The sequence below is a fragment of the Monodelphis domestica genome, chromosome 5, assembly GCF_027887165.1.
Source record: "Monodelphis domestica isolate mMonDom1 chromosome 5, mMonDom1.pri, whole genome shotgun sequence".
Taxonomy (NCBI): domain Eukaryota; kingdom Metazoa; phylum Chordata; class Mammalia; order Didelphimorphia; family Didelphidae; genus Monodelphis; species Monodelphis domestica.
In genome coordinates, this window is record NC_077231.1 from 35,439,172 (window position 1) to 35,464,217 (window position 25,046).

A 25,046-nucleotide genomic window follows, 5' to 3' on the forward strand; every position below is an offset into this window, starting at 1 on the left:
TTCATTTTTTATTGTCATGCAAAACACATTTCTATATTGGTCATTGTTGTAAGAACAAAGACATATATAACCAAGAGCCAAAATTAAAACCAAAAATGATGTAAAATATGACTTTAACAGTTCTTTCTTTGGAAGTGGATAGTCAGTCAGGATTCAGATCATTGCATCTCATAATGCTCTCTATCTTTTCTTTAGACATAAATTCCTCTTCTGTTCATTAACCTTATAGGTAGTATGATAAGGTAAGATAGGTAAGATCATCAAAATTTCATGTATCCATTTTGACTTTTTTTTTTAACCCTTACCTCCCATCTTAGAATCAATACCAGGTATTGGTTCTAAGGCAGAAGAAGAGTGGTAAGGGCTAGGCAATGGGGGTTAAGTGACTTGTCCAGGGTCACACAAGTAGGAAGTGTCTGAGGCCAGATTTGAACCCAGGACCTTCCATCTCTGGGCCTGACTCTCAATCCACTGAGCCACCCAGATGCCCCCTTGATCTTTTATAATGAATGGTGTAGGATATTCGTCTATACTGAGTTTCTCCCAAACTACTTTCCAATTGATCCATTCGTTTTTACCAAATAGTGAGCTCTTATCCCCAAATTTGGATCTATACTTTCATCAAATATAAAGTTATCATATATGCTCTTTTACTACTATTTGTTGTATATCTGTTCTACTAATCTACCTTTCTATTTCTTAGCCAGTACCAGATAGTTTTGTTAATTACTACTTTGTTATAGTTTAAAATCTGGTACTGCTAGACCTCCTTCCTTTACACATTTTTCATTAATTCCTTTGATATACTTGTTCTAAATGAATTTTATTATTATTATCATAACTGAATAAAATAATTTTTGGTAATTTAATGGAGATGATATTCAATAAATAGATTAAGTAGGACTGTCATTTTAATTATATTGGCTCACTCCGCCCATGAATAATTAGTATTTCTCCAGTAATTTAAATCTGTCTTTGTGTAAAAAGCATTTGATAATTATGTTTATATAGTTTCTGGTTTTGTTTTAGAAGGTATAATACCCTTAGATATTTTAATCTTTCTGGGGTTACTTTAAAGGAAGTATCTACTTTTACCTCTTCTTGCAAGGCTTTATATATATACATATATATATGAATGAATAATATAGAAATGTTTTGAGTGATAATACATGTACAATTCAGTGGAATTGCTTGTCAACTCTGGGAGAGGGGGAAGTAAGAGGGGAGGGAGACAATATGAATTATGGAACTTTGGAAAACGTGTAAATTTGTTATTGGAATAGAATAAAGATAAAAATTTAAAAAATAAAATTATTGCTAGTTTCATCTAACTACTTAGTGAATCTCAAGGATTTCCCACAGATACCAACCATCATATTGTATGCAAAAGAGATAGTTTTATTAACTCTGTCCACTCTAATTCCTTCAGTTTCTTTTTCTCCTCTTATTGTTATTCATAGCAGTTCTAATAAGATATTGAATAATATTGGTTATAATGGGCATCCTTATTTCAGTTCTGATCTTGTTGGAAAAGCTCCTAGTTTATCACCATTATAAATAATACTTGCTGATGGTGTTAGGTAGATGTTTCTTATCAATTAAAGAAAAAATTCATTTATATCTATGCTTCCCAGTGTTTTTAATAGGAATGTCAAAGGCTTTTTCTGAATCTATTAATATAATATAATGTGAACACTTTTTTTATATGTACTGCATTAATTCCTATGTTAGAGCCCTGGATCAGGAAGACCTGAATCAATTCCTATAATTACTGTATATGTTGACTACTTTCTGCATTTTCTTTGTCTTTAGGACTCCCAAAGAATGTTTTCCCTTTTAACAAAATTTGGTTAATTAATAAATGAAAGAAAGAAGGATTCTTTTCCTGTGTATGTGTTCTCCATGCAATGAGTATTAGGAGGAGTGGATAGCGTGATGGACTACCTCCTAATAAGCTATTTATCAATTAGAGATGTCTTGGGATATTCTAGAGAGGGCTGAATAATGAACTCCTGAAAATATATTTACTTTTGATCTGCCTGAATGATGATGCTGGCCTAATCAGTAAACTTATATAATCAACAAACTAACATTTATTATCCAAATCATTCTCTCAAAATAATTTTAATTGTAACAATACTTACATGATTTTTGTTAATTTTTGTTATTGATAAGGATTGATTATATTTTATAGTTTCCCTTTTTAAAATCATTCTTGCATTCCATTTTTGGAAACAGTAGTCACTGTGATATATTGTTGTAGTCTTCTAGCTAATATTTTATTTAGGATTTTTGTATCCATATTCATTCATTAAATTGATCTATAATTTTCTTTCTCTGTTTTTGCTTTTCCTGATTTAGGTAACGATATAATACTTTTTCCTAAAAGGAGTTTGGTAGAACTCCTTCTTTACCTATTATTTAAAATAATTTATTTGATATTGGAATTAGTTGATCTTTAAATGTTTGGTAGGATTCATTTGTAAATCCATGTGGTCCTGATACTTTTTCCTTAGAAAGTCAATTTATTTTTATTCAATTTTCATAAAAATAGGTTTATTTAGGAATTCTATTCCCTCCTCTGATAGTTGACAGTTAATATTTTATAGATATTCTTCAATTTCACTTACATTGTTAAATCTGTTGGCATATAATTGGGCAAAATAACTCCTAATAATTGTTTTGATTTCATCTTCAATGGTGGAACATATACACTTTTCATTTTTAATGTTTGTGGTTTGGTTTTCTTCTCTCTTTTTTAATCATATTAACCAGAGATGAGATATACATTCCTATTCAGATCTCTAGGAGGAGGTAAAGAGAACCTAGAATGTGACTTGAATTATAATAATTATATTTTATCCAATTCCTTGGGGGTGAAACTCATGTACTTTTCTTTTATATTTGCTTCTTTTTGGATCATTCTTCCTTACCCTCTCTATCCCTTCTAGCAGTGCCACATATGAAATGTCTAGCACAATTCTCTACATTTAGAAGGCACGCATTGACCACTTATTGAATAAAGGACAGTGCCATAGAAAATCCATTCTGACATCATCTGGATTGGAACTCTATAGTTAGCAACCAGTTTTATCATCAGTAGGGAACGTCTAGGAGCAGAACAGATCCTTGCTTATTGCCTAGTGGTTCTTTCTACTGACATTTGCCTATATTCTTTAAGGAAAGAAGAAAAAAATATCCCAGATATTAAATATGTATATCCAAGTGCATACCACAAAAGATAGTTCAGATTCTGACACATCTTTAGAGACAAAACCAGAGAATATTCCAGGAAAGTCTAAATCACCGAGGAGAGAGAGTAGAAAACAAAGACTTACACCCTTTCAAGATAAAAATGAAGAGTCAGAACTAGAACTGTTTTTGAAGCCTATGGACAAACCGTATGAGATTCAAATACCTGACTCAGTGAAGGCAGTGATAAATAGAATTGAACAATCTCAACTAGCTCGAGCCAAAGAGGTAGGTGGAAAATGGGGAGATTTCTGATTTCAAAAAAAGTATTTAGTTAAATGGTCTTGGAGTTGTTTTTAATAACAATCAAAAGCTGTCTTATGGGAACCACAGTATTTGGAGTAGGCAGGAGAGAAGGAAGATTGACAGTTTTATATGTGGGCAGATTTCTTTTCAAAGGTTTCCTTTGTTGTGCTTCCAGATGACAAATTTCATTTGATTCTGTAAGATCCTAGCCAACCTCACCTATACATCAAAGGACACAGATTTTAATTTCATGCATTCATTAATTTCTATCATTAGTTAGTAAATAAACATTTTAATAATATTTACCTCAACAATTTGATGGCTCTAAGAACGCCTCAATGTCTCTTGGTACAAATTGCAACTATAACATTCCTTTTCTGTGATATTCTTTGCCACATATTCCATGGTGAACCTGAAAGAGTCAACCTAGATGAAACACAGAAATGGTTCTAGAAGTTTGCTTTCATCATTTTCTTTCCCTACAAAACTTTATCGAGGGCAGTTAAAAAGCAGTAACATGAACTGGTTTGAGTTCAAGCTCCTTGAAGCAGTTTGGTAGGAAAGAAGACTGACCTGGAATCAGAGGATCCAAATTTAAGGTCCAGCTGTGGGCACCAACTATGCAACCTCTACTCTAGCAAGTTTGTTGGCCTCTCTGTTTCTTCATTTTGCTATCCTCATCTATGAAACAGGGATAATCACAATACTGACTGCTTCACAAGGTGCTCAGGATTCAATGAGTTATTCAATAGTAAATTTAATTTAACATTCTAAAAGCCATTCTTATGTAATCAAGATACTGTGCTAGACTGGAGAAAGTAAAACTAAGGTACAAACAGAAACAGTTGGAACAATGGTAGAGAGAAAGGCCCTTTGATTAATGACTTCCATCTCTTAGAAGAATTAGAAGGATTTTAAGTGTCTGACCATCTTTAGGTCAGAAATACAGCAAAAAGAAATCTCAATACCAGTTAATTATATCAAATTCAAGGCTTTTCTAGGAGCTCAAGACATTCCAGTCAACTAAACCCCTAATTTATCTCAGCCTGGGGTGGAGGATCCCAACTTCTACTCTGAGGCAGGGCTTTTCTCATCTCAGGATATCTTTGTGGGTGAAACTGGCTCTTTTGCAACTTAGAGCAAGAGATAGACTCTCCCCTATCTGGAGCATTTCCAGTCCCATATGCTTAGGCAGCTCAAACTCTGATAGGATTTCAGAAAAACCAGAGAAGGTCTTTTACATAAAAAACAAATAAATAAATAAATAATTGCCCGCCTTGTCTGTTGATACTGGAAATTCAACTCTTTTTCTTTTACTTAAGGCTCTGTCTTTGGTCAAAATATGAAGAACCTAATGACAAAGAACACTAAGAATCATCAGGCATTTGTAATAGAGTATGGCATTTTGCACGTTTGGGCAAGAAGAGGGTAGAGACTGGCTGGAAATTTAGGATTAGGGGAGAAGGGGAAACAAAAAAGGAAGGTGAAGAATGGGTACTGAGGTCAAATTTTACTTCCATCAAAATGGATTTACTCCTAGGGTAAAAAAAAAATTCCTCTAGTGATAGGGGGGAAAAGCATTCATTGCTATTCTTTCTACTGACTAGCTTTTCTTTAGAACAATCAACTAGTGCTAACAAAGAATTGCTAGATCTGGAATTATTGAAACTGGATTCAAATTCTAGTTCTGCTTCAGTATAACCTTAGGAAATTCAGTTCACCTAAGTGGGCATCATCATCATCATTGGTGATATACCCAGATGGCTGGGTGGAACAGTGGATAGAGCCTGCAGTCAGGAAGATTTGGCTAGCTTGAGTGACCCTGGGCAAGTCACTAAACTTCAGTTTGTCTCAGTTTCCTCATCTATAAAATGGGAATAATGGCACCGACCTCCCAGGGTTGGATCAAGTTAGATAATAGTCATAAGGCCTAGTTCCTGGTATATTAGTATTAATAGCTAACACATATAGTTGATTAAGATATGAATAGCATTTTACATATGTTATCTTATTCATTCCTCACCACAACCCTAAGGACCAGTTACTATTATTATCCCCATTTTCTAGATGAGGGAACAAAGTCTGAGAAAGGTTAATTGACTTGCCTAGGATCACATAGATCATAACCATCTGATGAGGCCTGTATCAATTTCAGCTCAGAACTCTAACCAGTAGTCTCCATATCTATAAAATAAATAAAAATAAATATATACATATATAAAAATCTATAAAACAAATATAAATAAAATGAAAATTATATTCCCTATCTATAAAATAAGGGGATTAGACTAGATGATCTCTAAGGCTCTTTCCAGTTCTAAATGATAAGCGTATACACTGAAATATATATTGTCAGGGTCTTGAAAGTTTGGGGGTGGAAGGGATCTAAGGAAAAAGGAAGAACACAGGGCATTTGTATGGTGCTCATTTTTTCCCCTACATTTAATTCAGTGGCCTGGATCCTCTAAATTCAGGTAAGGTCAGATGTTTTGGCACTAAGGGAGGAGGTTGGATGGATAAATTTATAAACTGGCTAGTAGGGCCCTTGTGTTCTTTAAATGGTTGTATGAGAGTTGAAGGGAGAATAGACCACATTTCTAAATCTTACGGCACTCAGACTTGCCATGCTATCACCTATTTTTCTCACTGCTCAGATGTGGGATAGGAGAAAATAGAAGGCACCATATTTACTCTGAGGAAATGAAACAGGAATCCATTCAAGAGTTCGGCAAGGATTTTTTTTTTGACTGACAGTTATGTGCATGTTATTAAACATGATGCTCTTTCTCCCAAAGCCTAACCCTCCTCTAAATTTCCCTATTTCTGTCAAGGGTGTCACCATCCTTCCAGTTGGCCAGGCTCACAACCTTAGTGTCATTCTTAACTCTTGACTGTTCAGCTACATACTACTCAGTTGCCAAATCTTGTTATTTGTATCTCCATACCATTTCTAACATCTTTCTCCTTCTCTTCACTCCCAAGGACCCCATGCTTATTTATTCCTTAATTTCTTCTTGCCTAGACCATGGGAATATTTTCCTAATTGAATTACCTGCCTTGTGACTCCCCATTCCAATATATTCTTCACAAGGATGCCAAAGTGGTTTTTTCTTAGAGAATAAAATATAAACTCCTTTTCTTGACATTTAAAACATGCCCCAATCTGGTTCTTAACCACCTTTCCAACCTTGCAGATTACTGCCCTCTATGTACACTGTATCCTAGCCAAATTGTCATTCTTACTGTTCCTCATATATGATATTCTATTTCTTGTCTTCTAATAATTTATAGTATTATAGAAAGGACATTGGATTAGAATTAGGCGACTAGGGAACTTTATGAAGAGAACTGATTTTTGATCTTTGACTATGTTATAATGACAAAGATTGTAGGATCATACATATGGAGCTGGAAGGAATGTTAGAGGCCCCCTAGTTCATCATCTTTACTTCACCAGTGAAGAAACTGAGTCTCAGAAAGATTACCTAAGGTTACATAGCTAGTAAGTAGCAGAACTGGTATTTCAACTCAAGTCCCCCACCTCCAAACTGAATATGGGCACACTACCTTTCCATTAGCTTCTCTTTCTCTTTCCTTGTGTCTATTCCCCAAATTTTAGTGCTTTCTTTTCTAAACTTCCCCATAGAACTCTTCAGTTCCTTTTTCTCTGTTTATTACTGAAATCTAGCCCTCACCTGTCATCCTCATTTCCAGTTGCCTGTTGGGTTTTCTGCTCTCTCTCACTGCCTCTGTGTCTCTCTCTTCTTCCTTCCTCTATCTCTCTGTTTCTGGCTCTTTCTATTTGTCCCTCTCCCTCTCTCTCTTTCTTCTGAGTTCATGGGAAGCTCTCTCTTACCAATGCAGATTGGCCATCACCTTGCAACTATGAGTATTAAGGAAGTCTGCCATACATTATCCTGTCACCATCTTAAATCAGCATATTTTTTTCTCTTCAAAACCAGTTCTTATTCCAAATTACTCTGTTTCTAATCTAATCTACCAGTCCAAGGGCTAATCCCTTTAGGATAAATATAAATTCTTTTGTTTAGTACAGTATTTAAAGATTACATCCCATATTCTCAGCAATGCAATGATCTGGGACAGTCCTGAAGGACTTATGATGGGGAGTGCTTATCCACCTCCAGAGAAAGAACTGTTGGAAATGGGTGCTGTTATATCCCATTTTTACAATTGAAGAAACTTGAGGCAAAATGTAAGTGACTCGCCCCAGGTCATACAAGCTAGTGAGTTCCGATTTGAGAATCAGAGCTCTCTATATACTGTACCACTGAGCTACCATCAAGGTATGAAAAAGCCACAAAGAATGGATGTCAGACTAACTTTAACTATTCCTGGTGCTGAGAATGTAGCAGGTGACATTCCTACTTCCATATCTCTGACATCACTTTGACTCTAGTGTTTTGCCTGTACACCCAGTATTTATATACACACATCCTCTATATCTTAATTTCTCTACAAGTTGTTCACTTTCTGTACTTGGAATATTTGAAAAAAATTTTAATATGTTTTTCCATGTTTACATATTTCATTTTCTTTCCCTCCCCTCTACCCTCCCCCATCCCGGATCCAATAAGCTCTTCCACTGGGTTATGCAAATGGTATCACATACCTATTTACATATTATTCATTTGTGCAATAGAGCAGTCTTTTAAAACAAACCCCCCACCTCATATATCCATATTAACAAATGATAAGCTATTTGTTTTTCTTGTGTTTCTATTCCCACAGTTCTTTCTCTCTATGGTGTTTTTTTCTCATAAGTCCCTTAGGATTGTCTTGTATTAGCAAAGTCTATTGCATTGTAATGTTTCATTTTCTGTGTACGGATGTTGTTTTGGTTCTGCTCATTTCACTCTGCATCAGTTCCTAGAGATTCTCCCAGTTCACATTAAAATCCTCTAGTTCATCATTCCTTTCAGCACAATAGCATTCCATCACCATCAGAAACCACAATTTGTTCAGCTATTCCCCAATTGAGGGACATTTTTCATTTTTTGGGCATGTTTTTAAAAGAAACCAGTTTCTCTAAGATATCATTCATTGTGAATCTGAAGGATTAAATATAGATGAGGCAAACACTAATCAGCCAGGGATAGAGGAAGAAAGAATAAAAATAAATTTTCTTTCTAGTTGCTGGAAGCTCAAGTGGAACAAAATATTTTTTGATACTTATTATTATTATAATATCTCTCCCCAAAGCAAAGAGAAATAAGTGAATCCAGATTGTCGTGAGCATGGGATAAGCCAGTTTATAAGTGTTTTGGTGAGGAGTTGAGTGAGTGAGAAGGGGTCTTAGACTCTGGTAATTTCTCTTCACATTATCTTGCCCTAAATCGATTTAAAAGAACATCATAGCTCCTCCTGAAGAGAGGAGTGAAGGTGCCAAGAGAAAACTTACAGGCATGAAGCCAACAGAAGGATAGAGCTCTGGAATCTTAATATTGTCTGTATGCTGATGGGGAACAACAACTTCTACCCCAATCATACACACTCACACTCTTTGTGTGTGTATATATATATATATCTATGAATGAAGCATAAAATGATAACATAAGCAATGTTATGTATCGAGTCACAATGTATACATCTGTACATTTGTATCATGTACTAGATACATATATTTGCTTGTTAATTATATATCTATTGTTTCCCCTAGTAGAATATAAACCCTTGAAGTCAGGGAGCTTTTTGTTTTTCTTTTATGTCTTTGTATCCCCTATACCTAGTACAATATCTAACACAGAGTGGGCCCTTAATAAAGGCTTGTTGAATTTAATCAAACCTCCTCCCAAACTTTCCCTTTATTGCCCTAGGTCTCTTGCCTTGTCCTTTCTCTCATTTCTATCTAGTCTTTCCCTCATTCTAAGAATCATTAGCACAGTGAGTAAAGTTTGTTGAGTGCATCTCCTCAAATCCTTAATTTTGATTGTAGCTTCTTATTTTGAACGAAACTTGATTGTCCCTAGGCCAACAGATTTCAACCTGTGAACCATGGCTCAATTTAGGAACCTCAGAGTTATGCAGGGGTTTAAAGAATCCTTGTAGACATCATACATTGCCATTTTTTGTAAACAAAACATGCGTGTGTTTTGTGATTAAGAAATACAAATTCATTTTATAGTGTTACTGAATTTTTGTGAATAGGCATATTCCCAATGATTAGTCTCAGTTTGATGATTATGGATGTTTTGGGATATTAAGTAGGAGTCTTCATACTTTATTTTATTTTTAAAAACTATTACCTTCTGTCTTAATACTGTGTATTAATTCCAAGGCAGAAGAGTGGTAAGGGCTGGGCAAAATTAAGTGACATACCCAGGGTCTCATGGCTAGAAAGTGTTTGGGACCAGTTCTGAACTTAGGACCTCTTAGTCTCTAGGACTGGTTCTCAGTTTACTGAGCCACCTAGCTGCCCCCTAATCTTCATACTTTAAAGATTTGGAATCATTGCCTTAGGACTATATCACTTTTCCTGAAGCTCATTCTAATGGGCAATGTGCCTAATCTCCAGAAATCACTAGAAGAGTGATGGACTCTGGCTACCTATTGCCAATTCCAGATCATTTTCCTGCCACACTTTCTGAATATCTTCCCCCCCACAATACATATAATATATACTCTTTCCAATTTCTTCATATTCTTATTAGCACCATCTATTGATTTCTAGAATATTTTGTAATATCAACAGCTATCTGATTCAGATTTTTTTTTTACAGTGGAAAGAGAATTGGAACTGATGGAGGAAGCTAGATGGTACCATATTGCACAAGTCATGAAGACTTGAATTCTAATCCAACCTCAGACACTTAATAGCTATGTACAAGTCATGTAACCTCTGTTTGCCTCAATTTCTGTTAAATGCCAAATAAAACTATAACATGTAGATAACTATAGTGTTATTATGAAGATCAAATGAGAAATCACTTGTAAAGTGCTTAGTGGCTGACTTAATAGTGTTATAGAAATGTTTATTTCTTTTTTTCCTTCTGATTAATGTAAGGAATAATCATGACTTCAGAGAACTGAAGCATGTGTGACTCCCACTTCTTGGTGATAGTCTGTAGGTGCTAAACAAGGCATATACTATCAGGCATGGACAATGCATTGATTGCTTTGTAAACAGACAAGGGCAGAGGGAGAATTCTCATTGGGAAGTGAGAATGTACTGCAATTTAAAAAGTGTTAATGAAACTTTTAAAATAAAAAATTAAACTTTTTTAAAATTAAAAAATAATGTATCTTAGACTGGAAAGACAAAAGACTATGTGTTTGCTTTGAGACCAGGAGGAGGTATAGTGGATTGAACACTGGGCTTAGAGTCAAGGATAATTGAGTTAAATTCAAGCTTAGACATTACTAGCTGGATGACCTTGGGCAAATAACTACCCTTCTGTTTGCCTCAGTTTCCTCATCTGTAAAGTGAAGATAATAATAATAACAGTGCCCACCTCCATAGGTTGCTGTTAGGATTAAACGAGATATTTGTGAAGTGCCAGGGCACAGGGAAGATGCTACATAAATGTCTATTCCGTTCTTCCTCCTCATTAGTACCTAAAAGGAATCGCATAAAAAAGCAAGAGACCTGGGCTTGGAGTAAGAACATCTGGGCTCAAGCCTAGCTCTGCCACTTACCTTTAAAAAACAAACAGACCTTACCTTCCTTCTTAGAATCCATATCAAGTTCTGGTTCCAAGTCAGAAGAGAGGTAAGAGCTAGGCAAATGGGGTTAAGTGACTTGCCCAAGATCACACAGGTAGGAAGTGTCTAAGGCTAGATAAGGAAACCGAGGCTGTGTTTTCCCTAGAATCATACAGATAATGTCTGAGGATGAATTCAAACTTGTCTCTTTCTAACTCCAAATCTTAACACTATCCAACGTGCCGCCTGGTGGCCTTTGAGGGGAAGTACCATATGAGCTTTCTCAGCCTGGATGGTCCCTTGCTCTTAAAGCCTCTCTTAATTCCCTGTTTTCTTAGTGTTCACTAGCTATCACCTCTCAATTAGCCAGCAAGCATTTATTAGGTGCATACTTTGTGCCAGACACCAAACTAAATATGGAACATAGAAGGGAAGGCAAAAATAGCCTCTGCCCTCAAAGAGCTCATAATTAGCTTCTCAACTCCCCCCGTTTCTTATTTCCTCTCCATCCCTGCCTCTGTCTCTGTCTCCCTCTTTTTCTCAATGCCTCTCTGCCTCTTCCTTTCTCTCTGTCTCTCTCCATCTCCCTCCATCTCCTTCTATCCCTTCCTCTCCCCTTCTCTCTATTCTCTCTTTCTCTGTTTCTTCCCCTCTCTCGGACTCTGTGTCTTGCTTCCTCTCCATCTCTGTTTCTCTGTGTCTCAGACCCATTTCTCTGCCTATGTCAGCGCCTCTTGTGTGCTCTCAAATTCTGTTATAAAAGATTCCTGGGGGTGAGAGAAATAAAGTTATTGTAAAATGATGATGATATAAAAATAGATCTCCATAAAAATAACAATTTAAATTTAGAGGTAGCAGTGGGGAGAGTTTCTTTGCCAAACTAGCAGCTGCCAAAGGCTTCTGTCTTACAGCAAAGACCCCAGTATCCTGGGGAAAAATTTCTAAGCAAAATTGTGTTTCTGGACCAAACCATGTTGTAAAGATTCTTCCTGTACCTCCTGTGAATCATTAGACTGTGTATAAGGAGTGAGAAAGACTGTTTGTTGATTTTGAATGCTTTCCCTATGTGTGAATTTGCTGATATATGTCTCTGTATGGGCAAAAGGGGATATGCATTGTGTAGGTGTATATGTTTGCACATATTCCTAAATTTCAAGGATTGTATAGGTATTTGAGAAGGTGGACGGCTGGCTAGAGAGATAAGGAGTTATTGTAGATCGGGTGTGCTACTTAAAAAAAAGGTTCAGTAAAGCCTGTACTATAGTCAAAGTATTGGATTTTTTAAAAATTGGTTTTATTATTTTAATTGTTTTTTCTCCATCCTATTCTACCGACCTCATCAGTAAATAAGAGAAAAGAAAACCTTTGTAAAAATGGACATAGTCAAACAAATCAAAATCCTTCAGTGACCATATCTCTTTAATATTGAGCCTGTCTCCTTTCTGACAAGAGATGGGTAGCATAGGGGGCAGCTGGGTATCTTAGTGGTTTGAGAGCCATGCCTAGAGATGGGAGGTCCTAGGTTCAAATCTGACCTCAGCCACTTCCTAGCTGTGTGACCCAGGGCAAGTCACTTGACCCCCATTGCCTAGCCCTTACCACTCTTCTGCCTTGGAGTCAATACTGTGTATTGGCGGAAGGTAAGGGTTTTAAAAAACTTTTAAAAAACCACAAGACGGAAGGTAAGGGTTTAAAAAAAAAAAGAGAGAGATGGGTAGCATGGACTTCAGCTTCTGTCCTCTATATTCATGGTTAGTCATACATTGGCCAGAGTTCTCAAGTTTTTCAAAGTTGTTTTTCTCTATAACTTTATTTCATGAATTGTTTTCCTACTATTGTTCACTTCCCTCTACATCAGTTCATATGTCTTGCCATTTTTTTCTGAAAACATTTCTTTTTTCATTTCATAGGGTGTAATAATATTCCATTATATTCATATACCATAAGATGTGTAGCCATTCCCCAATGGGAATATTTGTTTAGCTAATCCAATATTTTGCTACTATGAAAAGAGCTGCTATAAAATATTTTTATTTATGTGGGTCTTTTTTCTCTTTCCTTGATCATTTTGGGAGTATAGACATGGTAGTAATAGTGCTGAGTCAAAAGGCATGCACATTTTGGTGATTTATTAATCATGGTTCCACATTGCTTTCTAGAATGACTAGATCTATTCATAGTTCTGTCAGCTAAATATTCTAATGATCTCTTTTCCCACACCTCCAATTGCTTCCCAAAAATTGTCATTTTCCCTTTTTGTCATCTTTGCCAATCTGATGAGCGTGAGGGGGATTCTCAAAGTTATTTTAATTTGCATTTCTCTCAATGATTTGGAGCACTTTTTTCATATGTCTTGCAAGCTTTCAATTCTTCCTTTGAAAACTGCCTGGGCATATCCTGTGACCATTTATCTTCTGAGGAATTCTTCTTATTCCTACACATTTAGCCATTTCAATCAACTCCTTATGTATCCTGGTTTTCAGATAAACTTGCTGCAAATGTTTCCTCCCACATACCTGTTTCTATTCTAGTTTTAACTATATTAGTTTTGTTTGTGCAAAAACCCTTTTAAATGCTATGTAATGAAAGTTGTAGACTATCTTCTGTGATCTGTTCTGTCCCTTATTTGATCAAGGATAAGATTAGGTCAGGAACTATTTTTCTATTCATAGATCAGAAAGGTAATTTTTTCCTACTCCTCTAAGTCATTTGGAACTTTTCTGCTTAGCATATGGTAAGAGATTTAAGTCTGTACTGTGCTTCTGACAGACTGCTTTCCAGTTTTCTCAGAATTTTAAAAATCAAATAGTAGACCTGTACTCAGTAGTTAAAGTCTAGATTCATGAAGCATTGTGCTTCTCTGTTTGCTTTACTATGTTGTGTTGTAAAGGGTGAAATTATGGTTGAGATTGAAAAAAATCTAAATTTAAGTGGCCGTCAAGGGAAATCCCAAGTAATAAAATACCCAAGTCAGCTGCCAAATTTTAGGGTGATTTAATTGATATAGTAGAGAAGATTTTAAGAAGGAGGAAGGAAGAGGTTAATACCGGGAAGGAAGATAAGAGATCTAGAAAGTAAGGGTTTGAGTGTGAAGGAGGAAAGAATCAGCTTGACCTCCAAAGAGGCTTAGCTAAGATGCCCGAACCTGAAATCAGCTCCAGGGCAAACTCACCATCCAACACTCCAAGATGTTGGAACGCTTAGCACACTGCCAGACAGAGTCATCTCTCCAGGGAAAGAGAGAGAGGTAGAAACTGATGTGCCTTATATGGATGTTTTTACATCATTTTTCTGCATCTCATCTGTACCAATGAGGACTTAGCTTGCCTTAGGACATCCCAGAGGTCTGTCCTTTTTTTTTTTTTGCACACGTCTGTTGAAGGCCATCTTCTCAGATAATTTAATCTTGAGATTGATGCAGACCTTTCAAAATCTTGTTAAACTGAGTAGGGTGGAGAATGTGGGTTTTCCAAGACCTGATTCTGTTATTACAAGTATCTCCATTGTTATTGATCAGGAAATAGCTAAATCAGATCTTCTATAGAATGGTCTGATTAGGATGGAATAGTTTTAAAATTCATAGTATATCTAATATAGCTAATATTACCAATGTATCTATAATACCTAATAACATACCTAATATGTACCAACAAACTTGATTGACCTCTCTGTTTTAACCAGCAACAGATAGTTTCAATGAGTATTGCTTTAAATTTTTTTTAATTATGTAAGGATAATTTTAGGGTTGTGACCTAATCTAAATTATTTTTAGTTGCCAGGGAATATCCCAAATAAAATACCCAAGGCCGGTTTTTAATTTATGGTAGTTTAATTAAGAAGAGGGGAGAGGGAAAAGGTGTAGGATTTCTCCCACCTTGCCAGTGTCAAGGAGAGTTCAAAGTCCTCCACCATGAGGTCCCTGAAGAAGATTAGTGGCTTTCTAAGAGGGTAGTGTTTGAAAGGTAAAGGAGAAAGAATCAGCTTAAACTCTGATAGAGCTCAGTAAAGATGCCTCACCTGAACTAGGCTACTCAGCTTCCTCCAGTATGGTATCAAGGAAAACTCACTAACTGCTAAACCCAGACAATAGCAGCCACCACCCAAGATGCCGAAACGCTCAGCACGCTAAGCCAGCCACCTCTCTGCCACCAAAGAGGCCAGAGAGAGGAAGTGACGTGAAATATATAGATGGTTTTTACATCACTTTCCTGCGTCTTACACATACCAGTGGTAGCTTAAGCTTGACTTAGGACAGCCCAGGGGTCTGTCAGTTGTTTCTGATTTGTCATTTGCTAGCACATGTCTGTCATAGGCCATCCTCCTAAATACTTAATCCTTAAGTATGGGTGTAGACACACCTGTTTTTGTTAGACTAAGTAGGGTGGAGTAATCTAAAGTTCACAATTACATGTAGAAACAACTTTGACAATTGTTTTCTGACATTTTAAAATTCCAGTTTCTTCCCTCCCTGCCTTCCCCCCACCTCCCAGAAGTAGAAATAGTCTGTTATATATTATTACCAGTACTTTTTACAATACATATTTCTATATTGCTCATGTTGTGATAAAAGACACATTACAGGTGGCATGCTTTGATCTGTATCTAATTCCAACAGTTCCTTTTTTGACTTTGGATAGCATTTTTTTGTCACATGTCCCTTGTAGGAATTTGTTTTGCAAATAATGGTTTAGTCTTTCACAGTTGATTATCATGCAACATTTCTATTACTGTATTCATTGTTCTCCTGGTTCTGCTCACCTCACTTTGCATCCCTTCATATGTCTCTTTCCAGGTTTTTCGGTTTTTCTGTACTTATCCTGTTCCTCATTTCTTATGGTGCAATAGTATTCCATTACAACCATATACTACAACTTGTTCATCCATTCTCCAAATGATGGATAACCCTCCAGTTTCCAATTCTTTGCCACTACAAAGAGAGCTGTTAAAATATTTTGGTTCAGGTGGGCCCTTTTCCTTTATTTCTGATGTCTTTGGGATACTGTTTTTGGGTCAAAGGGTATATACATAGTTTTATGGCCCTTTGAGCATGGTTCTATTCAGTGATTTTTGCTTTTTTAAGTAAAACTTTTTAATTTTGAACTTAAACATCTTCCAAAAGAGCATTTCCATACAAAGAACAGAACACAAAAAAGTATTTTCAATGAAACTATGAATCTCTATTTTGTACTACTATATATGTGTGTATACATATATAGAGATATAAATATAGCATACATACTTTACATGTATTTATGCTTCACTTTCTTGCCCACCTATACTTTCCTCTGCATTTCCTTTTGGTCTTCCAAAATGGCTCCCTCAGAATGTCCATCAAGTGGGGAATGGCTGAGCAAGTAGTGGTATATGATTGAAATGGAATACTATTGTGCTATAAGAAGTAATGAGCAGGATGATTTAAGAAAAACCTAGAAAGACCTACATGAACTAATGCAAAGTGAAATGAGCAGAACAAGGAGAACATTGTACATAGTAACAGTAATATTAGATGATGAACATTTATGAATGACTTAGCTATTCTAGGTAATGATGTGATCCAAGAAAATTCTCAAGGACTCAGATGAAAAATACCAACTGCCTCCAAAGAAAAAACTGATGGGGTCTGAATGGAAACTGTATTTCAATTTATTTCTTCACTTTTATTTGTTTGAGTTCTCTTTCACAAAATGACTAATAAGGACAGGTGTTTATATTATCACACATTTAAAATCTATATCAGATTGCTAGCTGTCTCAGGGAAAGGGGAGGTGAGGGGGAAAGGAAGGGAAAGAAGGAGGGTGAGAATTTGGTTCAAACTTAAAAATTAACAAAAACAAATCAATCACATTCTAGGATTTTACATAGAAAATGAATACATTGTAATTTACAAGAATTAAAAGGGACAAAGAGGCAGAACCAAGATGGCATGGCAAACCAAAGGCAAGAACTCAGATGAACTTTAAAATAATGTCTCAAAATGAATTCTGGAGTGGCAGACCTAACAAAAGAATAGGGTGAAATAATTTTCCTATCCAAGGTGATCAGAAGGTTGGCAGGAAAGGTCTGACTCTTTGGAGTAAGAAAAGAGTCAGTCTGATGCTGAGCATGCCTTGACACTCTAGCACTGGCCTTGGGGTCACTGAGTCCCTACAACTTACAGAACTCTTAGCCAAAGGTGGCAAAGGGGTTAGATAACTAGTCAGATGGAGATTAGATGGGACTCTTTGCTGGCACTGGATGCAGGACTCTGCTGTAATTGACTATATAGGGATCTGAGTAACAGGTCTGGGTTGCATTTCCAAGGTATGGAGGAGTAATTGCACACTAGAGCTTGTGGTTTCAAGGGGAACAGGGACCTTGGTCAAAATTCTAGGGCAGAAAACAGTACTTGTGGTAACTCATAGACAAGATTATTGGTCATCAGAGCAGTGACCACATCCCTCAAATTCTGCAATCTTGGGAGAACTGAAAACTTACTGGTTTGTAATGATTGACTCTGAAAACAAAAGCATGAAAAACTTGAAGCTTGAAGCAGTTCGTCCTCTACTCCAAGAGCAAAGTCCAATTTTAACATATAGTAAAAAGTCAAGAAAAAGGCTAGAAAAATGAGCAAACATAAACAATAAAAACTTGATTTCCAAAAGTTACTGTGGTGACAGGGAAGATCAAAATAAAAACTCCAAAGAATACAGCAATGTCAAAACAGCTAAATCCAAAGTCTCAACTATTTAATTGGTGTCATCCCCCAAAAGACTTCTTGGAAGAGCTTGGAAAGGATTTTTAAAATTAAATAAGGGAGGCAGAGGGAAAATTTTGAAAAGAAATGAGAGTGATGTAAAAGCATCATAAAAAACAATAACGGCTTGGTAAAGAAAGCACAAGAAATGGAAAGGAATGTACAAAAACTTAATGAATAGAACAACTCCTAAAAAAAGTAGAACTTGATGAAGAAGGTGTAAAAGGTCACTGAAGAAAATAATTGCTTAAAAATTAGAATTGGGCTAGTGGAAGCTAATGATTCCATGAGACATCAAAAAATAATAAGATAATATGAGAGGAATGCCTGTATAATCCTTCAGGAAAAAATGGATAATTAATGAGAAGACTTTCAAGTATTCCTCATGAATAGAAGTTTGATGTCCAAACAACATGAAAATAAGTTTTGACCAAGGACACATGAAAAACCCAGTGGAATTGTGTGTCGGTTACGGGAAGGGGGGAGGAAAAGAATATGGTTCTTGTAACCAAGAATAATGTTCTAAATTGACTAATTAAATACAATTGTCCAAAAATAAAATAAAATAAAATAAAATAAGGCAATAGACTGGGAAAAAAGAAAGTCTGATGTTCAAATATAATAAATACTCAAGAGAAGCATAAAAAGGTAAACAGGAAAAAGAAATCATAGGGAATTCAATAAGATTTCCTTTTCCTGTTTACCTTTTTATGGTATATATAGTTAAACTGTTTACATTCCTATGTGGGAAGATGATACCTTTTACTCCTAAAACTTCATCATTATTAAGACAGTTAGGAGGAATATACATAGACAGAAGGCACAGGTATGAACTGATTATGATGGGATAATATAAAAAAATTAAGGGATGAGAAAGAAAGAAAGATCCCCTGGGAAACGAGGGAAGGGAGAGGTAGAGTGGGATAAAGAGATTAGAGGTCCTACTCAAAAGGCAGTTAAGATTAGCTTCATTTTTTTGAGGTTTCAGGGTAAGCATATCACTCTTTCAGTCAAAAGTCTTTTAAAATTAGGATCTGTGGATTCAAGTTTGAAGGTCCTGCTTTGTAACAGCAGTATTAGTAGTATGAGATCCCTCACAAAGCCCTTTCTCAGCCATCTATGACCAGAATTGAAGATTCTAGACTTAAAACTGACAGTCTTTATATGCCATATCAATATCTAACAATAATTAGTCAATAAACTGAGCTAAATTCTGGTGATACAAAGAAAGGCAAAAGTTAGGACTTGTTTCCAAGGAGCTCATAAGCTAAAGGGAAACAAAAAGCAAAAAAAATATATACTAACAACCTTTATACAGAACCAATAGTAAATAATTAAGAGAATTAAGATGTTAGAACTAAGGGTCATGGAAAGAATTCTGAAGAAAATAGAATTAAAGTTGGGACTTGAAGGAAGCTAGAGAAGTTAAAAGGTGGAGACAGGGAAGGAAAGCATTCTAGGCATGGAAGATAGCTCCAAAAAATGTTAAAGCAGAAAAATGGAAGGTTTTATTCATTGAACAGTAAGGAGGTCAGTGTCATTGAATGGAAGAGTATGTAGTGGGAGTGTAAGGTGTAAGAAGAGTAGAAAGGGGGAGGGAGGATGTAGGTTATGAAAGGTTTTGAACACCAGAGGTTTTTGTATTTGATTCTGGAAGTGAGAAGGAATCACTAACGTTTACCGAATATGGAAGTGACAACTTATCATACTCAAATATTAAAAGATTCTGTTGTTGCATCATGAATTCCCTGGATTGTCAGTCTTTTAACACATTCTAAATATTTAATAGTACTTTTTCTTCATTTCTTTCAAGTCATGTTGTAAATAAATTGTTATGTACTCACTACTCTCATTTTTCAGAAAAAGGATTGTGTTGTGGGTATAAGGGGATATCCTTAGATCGCACATACAGAGAGAAATTGTTCAGACTGGTTCGTATTTAAATATATCAATTAAAAATCCATGTCATATTTCAAAACATAACTGACATTTTAAAACACCAGAGTCAAATTTCCTAATTGTTATGGTCTCTATTTTTTAGGTTAAAAATATAAGGGATTTTCTCTTCTTACTTACATTCCTGAAGAAGCTGCTGTTCTCTTTTCCCTCAATTTAAAAATCTGTGACATTTTCACCTTTTCTTAGAGCTGCTGAGTAAGCATTCCTCTAAGTGTTTTCCACAAACTGCAAGTCTTTCCAATTTTTTTTTGTATTTTTGCCCAAAGTAAGCTAACACAAAATACTTTGGAGAACTGAGATGTGTAAGAATTAAATAATATTTCTACCCAGATATATATTTTATAAAGTTTATTTGGAAGGGTAGACAAATGTTCCTATAAGTAACCTGACCACGTGGTGCCTAGCTTGCCAGTCTCTTTCCTCTTTCCTCCCCTCACCCGCCTCATCTGTTCTCTTCTCAATTCTCACCCAATTCTCTCCAAACTTTCACCTTTATTGATGGACTGCACATTGACTGACGCAAAACCTGGCACAACTGTGCTATCTCAGGAATGTTTGATGAACAGGCTACTCAGGAGGGGGAGGGGATAAAGCTTCCTTGACACAATCCTCCTGTGATCCTTTGGGAGACGATCTCCCCAAGGATCATTTAAATATAACTATCTTATAACTCTAAATACCTTCTAGCTAAAAGTACATACAATATTGCATTTTTCTGAGAGGGAGTTATAATAGTTAGAGATGGGAGTAAAATACAAAAACTGATTGATAGATGCATTGACAAAATGCCAATTAGGGGGCCTAAGAGTTTACATTCAGAATAAGTATGTTAAACCCCCTTCAATTCAGTTTTTTATATCCCAAAGTTCATTCTAGATCTTTTGATGCAGTGTGTAGTTTCTTCAGGCATCTTTACAGCACCTTCTCCAAAAGAATCCACTTTCTTAATTCAGGATGTTAGCAAGTTTCTTTTCCTGAAATTTCTTCAAAAAATTTAAATCTTTGCATTTTGGGATAATTACACAATCCCTGCTGAGGATGGTGTTGACAAACACCAGAATCACACTGGGATACATGACTGAGTTATGAGGTATATGAAACAATTGTCAAAAGAAAAACAAACCACCCAAAAAAATCCCAAATAAAAGACAAGAATTAAATTCTGTATAAAATAATAAGTACAGAAATGATAAAAAATAAAAATCTTATGTGTATAAAATTCTGAGTAAAAGATAATAAGCCTGTAACAGGTTCTTGAATTACAGCAACTCTCTATTAAAGTTATTTATGTCCCACAAGCCTGTAGGACAATAGCAGCAATACAGCACTCTACCCATTTATAGCCAGGACTACAGAAAACTGCCAAACTATAAGAGAGAAAGGACCAAGTTTCAACAGCAAATGGGAAAAATCATCCCCTGGTCTGATTTTACCATCACTGTCAGAGATAGGGGGAGCCAGGATGATAGCCAACCTGAGGCACTTGACTCAAAGTATTGCACATAGAGTGTGGTTCAAAGAAGTCCTGCATCTTAACATAAGTCAAGTGCTATAACCTCGATTCACACACTAGATTCAAGTCCTTTCATATTGGCATAGAAGTTCAACAATCCTCCCTGGGTTGGATTTGGTCCTTTTTGACCTTGTGCTACTTGGCACTGTATATTGACTCTTTTGTTCCCTTCTCCTGGAATCAGACATAATCATTTAACAAAGTTCCATAACATTTATCAATAAATGGCAGGATTCCATAGTTGTGTGAATCTTAAAACTACTCAGACTGTATTTTAGAAGAGTTGGTCCAGCTATTCCCTATTTTAACAATGGAAATACTTGATCAGGAATGTATTGGGAACTTTTAAAATTACTCCACTATACTCAGACAGTGCCTTAGGGGAAGATAAAGTTGTAAATTCCTGATTGAACAATGAAAAGTCCCCAACTCATACCTTATAGTAAAGCTAGAAACTTATAGTAAAGCTAGAACCTTAATCTAGGTCTATTTTTATATCTAATACAAAAAGGTGTTAAGTACCTAAAAAGGTCAAGTAACTTACAAAAGGCAAACTTAACAAAGAGGTGTGAAGTACTCAGAAGACTTTATCTAACCAGAGAAAGTGAAAACCAAAGAAGGTGAAAACTAAGAATGGGTAGTCCTGAAAAAAAAAAGCATCTACTATGATTGGTAGATGTGAAAATTTAGGGGAGGTGACAGAAGAGAAAATTCTCTTTAAAAGGAGGTCAGTTGAAATGAGTGGGATTCTGAACTCAGTTCAGGAGATTCAATGGAGGACTGGAGTTTGCTTGGAGATGACTTGTGGTGAGTGATAAAGACTGATTCACTCTCCCTTAGGCTCAGGCCTAGGCCAGGCCTTTTTCTACTGCTTGGCTCAGTCTGAGCCAGGTAAATTTAAATTAATTCTCTCTCTCTTTCTCTCTCTCTCTCCTTCCCTTAGTTCCTTCTTTCTTTATTAATTAAAATCTCCATAAATCCAAGCTGACTTGGGTATTTTCATATTTGGGAATTTCCCATGGCAACCACTTATTTTTAGATTTTTAAGTCAAAACACTAAAAACTATCCTTTATAGTTTTGGCCAAAACCCTTTACAGTTTTGGCATTTACAGTTTTAAACATTTACAGTTGAAAGCTTCTGGGTATACATATTACTAGGACTAATAGATACTGTAAACTTATACTGTAAACTTCATCTTTCAAGTAAAAAAAATACTGATTTCATGTACTTCAAATATCACCAAGGTTAGGAAAAAAGAAAGAAAAAATCAAATATCATATTACAACCATAAAGGAAAAAATAATTAAAAATTAATAATTTCACAGTTCAATATTCCACATGACAATGTGTTCGCCATGCAGAGGCACAACACAAAGGTTCTCACTCAAAAATGAAATTTATATCACTCTTAACTTGGCCAGGATCCAGAGTGTGAGTGTATATAATTTTTTCACCAGGTAAAAATCTTTTAAAAACAGTAGTATAACTAATACATATTCTAAAAGTACCAAAATCCCCAAAATTTCATTTATCCTTAAGGGTTTATTTTATCCATTTAAGGATAATAGCAAACAAACCAACTATCATAAGGATTCACATGACTTGCTGTGTGACATCTAAAAAACCCCATGAAATCATGAATATTAGTCACAAGTCCTACAGATTTAGCCAATCTTTCAACCTTGGCAAAGATATTTTTTAATAAAGTCTATTATTACCATCATTCCAAAGTTTGGTGGGAGAGAAACCCCCAAAATGAAGGATTAAAAATATAAGAAATCCATTTTGAAGATTCTAGGTTTCACAGGAAAATTATTCCCAGGGAGCCGCTGGGTAGCTCAGTGGATTGAGAACCAGGCCTAGAGACAGGAGGTCTTTGGTTCAAATCTGGCCTCAGCCACTTCCTAGCTGTGTGACCCTGGGCAAGTCACTTGACCCCCATTGTCTAGCCCTTACCACTCTTCTGCCTTGGAGCCAATACACAGTATTGATTCCAAGATGGAAGGTAAGGGTTTAAAAAAAAAAAAGAAAATTATTCCCACCTCCTGGATGAGATCATAACACATCACAGGGTAAATAAGCAACTTGGGCACTTTCCTCCCTCTTGGTATGAAACTGTAACAGTGTAACATAACTGTCTCTGCTATATTCCACCCATTTTCAACTGGGGCCAAGGACTAAAAAGCGAAAATCACTGCAGATACATCATCCATTGTATTTATAATAAATGCAGAGATGGGAAAATACAATTCCATTGCACTCTACTTCAGCTACAAATAGACCCTTACCTCTTATTACACACAACTCAAGAGGCAGGCAAAAGAATGATCAGAGGTAGGGATGCTCCAGATATCTGAAAATCACTTCTGAAGACTCATTAAAATCAATTTAAATTATTAAACAAGTAAATTCCCAAAACTTGTATACAGGATGAAACCAACATGATGGAGTCCACCCATCAGCTCTATGTGACAATTAGCAAGGGCAACCCCCGCCCTCCAAATGCTGTTTATGGGCTTTTACAATGATATTCATCTACAGTACAATCATAGTCATAGGGGAGGTACAAATTAAGACAATGCAACAGAAAGTTTTAATTGTGAAAACTTATGAAGTAGTTAACAGTAAATTACATACATCTTATATTCAGAATTGAGTTACAGAGACTTCTTCATTCTGGGGAGGGGAACAAAGTGAAACAGTTAACATCAATAAGGCAATGAGGTATGAAGAGGCTTAAAATTCACCTCCAGACTCTTTGAGGTTCCTTCCCCTCCCAAGTACCATCATTCATCATAATTTCTTTGTCCACACCTCTGGGGTCCCCCATACTAAGGGGAGTTCCCACATTGATTTCAGGTGTTTGGGTGTGAATTTTGATTTTCCTCATTGGAATAACTTCTTCCTATTAATATCGTTATTCCTGAAACTTCTGTTCCTATTTTCCTGATTTCTCTTCTTACAATTTATAATTACACTAACAACCTTTCCACAAAAGAATGATCAGAGGTAGGGATGCTCCAGATATCTGAAAATCACTTCTGAAGACTCATTAAAATCAATTTAAATTATTAAACAAGTAAATTCCCAAAACTTGTATACAGGATGAAACCAACATGATGGAGTCCACCCATCAGCTCTATGTGACAATTAGCAAGGGCAACCCCCGCCCTCCAAATGCTGTTTATGGGCTTTTACAATGATATTCATCTACAGTACAATCATAGTCATAGGGGAGGTACAAATTAAGACAATGCAACAGAAAGTTTTAATTGTGAAAACTTATGAAGTAGTTAACAGTAAATTACATACATCTTATATTCAGAATTGAGTTACAGAGACTTCTTCATTCTGGGGAGGGGAACAAAGTGAAACAGTTAACATCACTAAGGCAATGAGGTATGAAGAGGCTTAAAATTCACCTCCAGACTCTTTGAGGTTCCTTCCCCTCCCAAGTACCATCATTCATCATAATTTCTTTGTCCACACCTCTGGGGTCCCCCATACTAAGGGGAGTTCCCACATTGATTACAGGTGTTTGGGTGTGAATTTTGATTTTCCTCATTGGAATAACTTCTTCCTATTAATATCGTTATTCCTGAAACTTCTGTTCCTATTTTCCTGATTTCTCTTCTTACAATTTATAATTACACTAACAACCTTTCCACAAAAGTAACATGTT

General features: G+C 35.9%; 1 protein-coding gene across 1 annotated transcript in view; it reads left to right on the forward strand.

The window, feature by feature from the left end:
- Positions 1-3,100: 3,100 nt before the first annotated feature.
- The window catches only part of LOC103096772 (mucin-12-like), a 238,391-nt gene continuing 216,445 nt past the window's right edge, over positions 3,101-25,046 (forward strand). Inside the window, exon 1 of the mRNA XM_056800624.1 lies at positions 3,101-3,480. Coding sequence (XP_056656602.1) covers positions 3,214-3,480 — 267 coding nt within the window. The 5' untranslated portion in view covers positions 3,101-3,213. The remainder of the gene's footprint in view (positions 3,481-25,046) is intronic.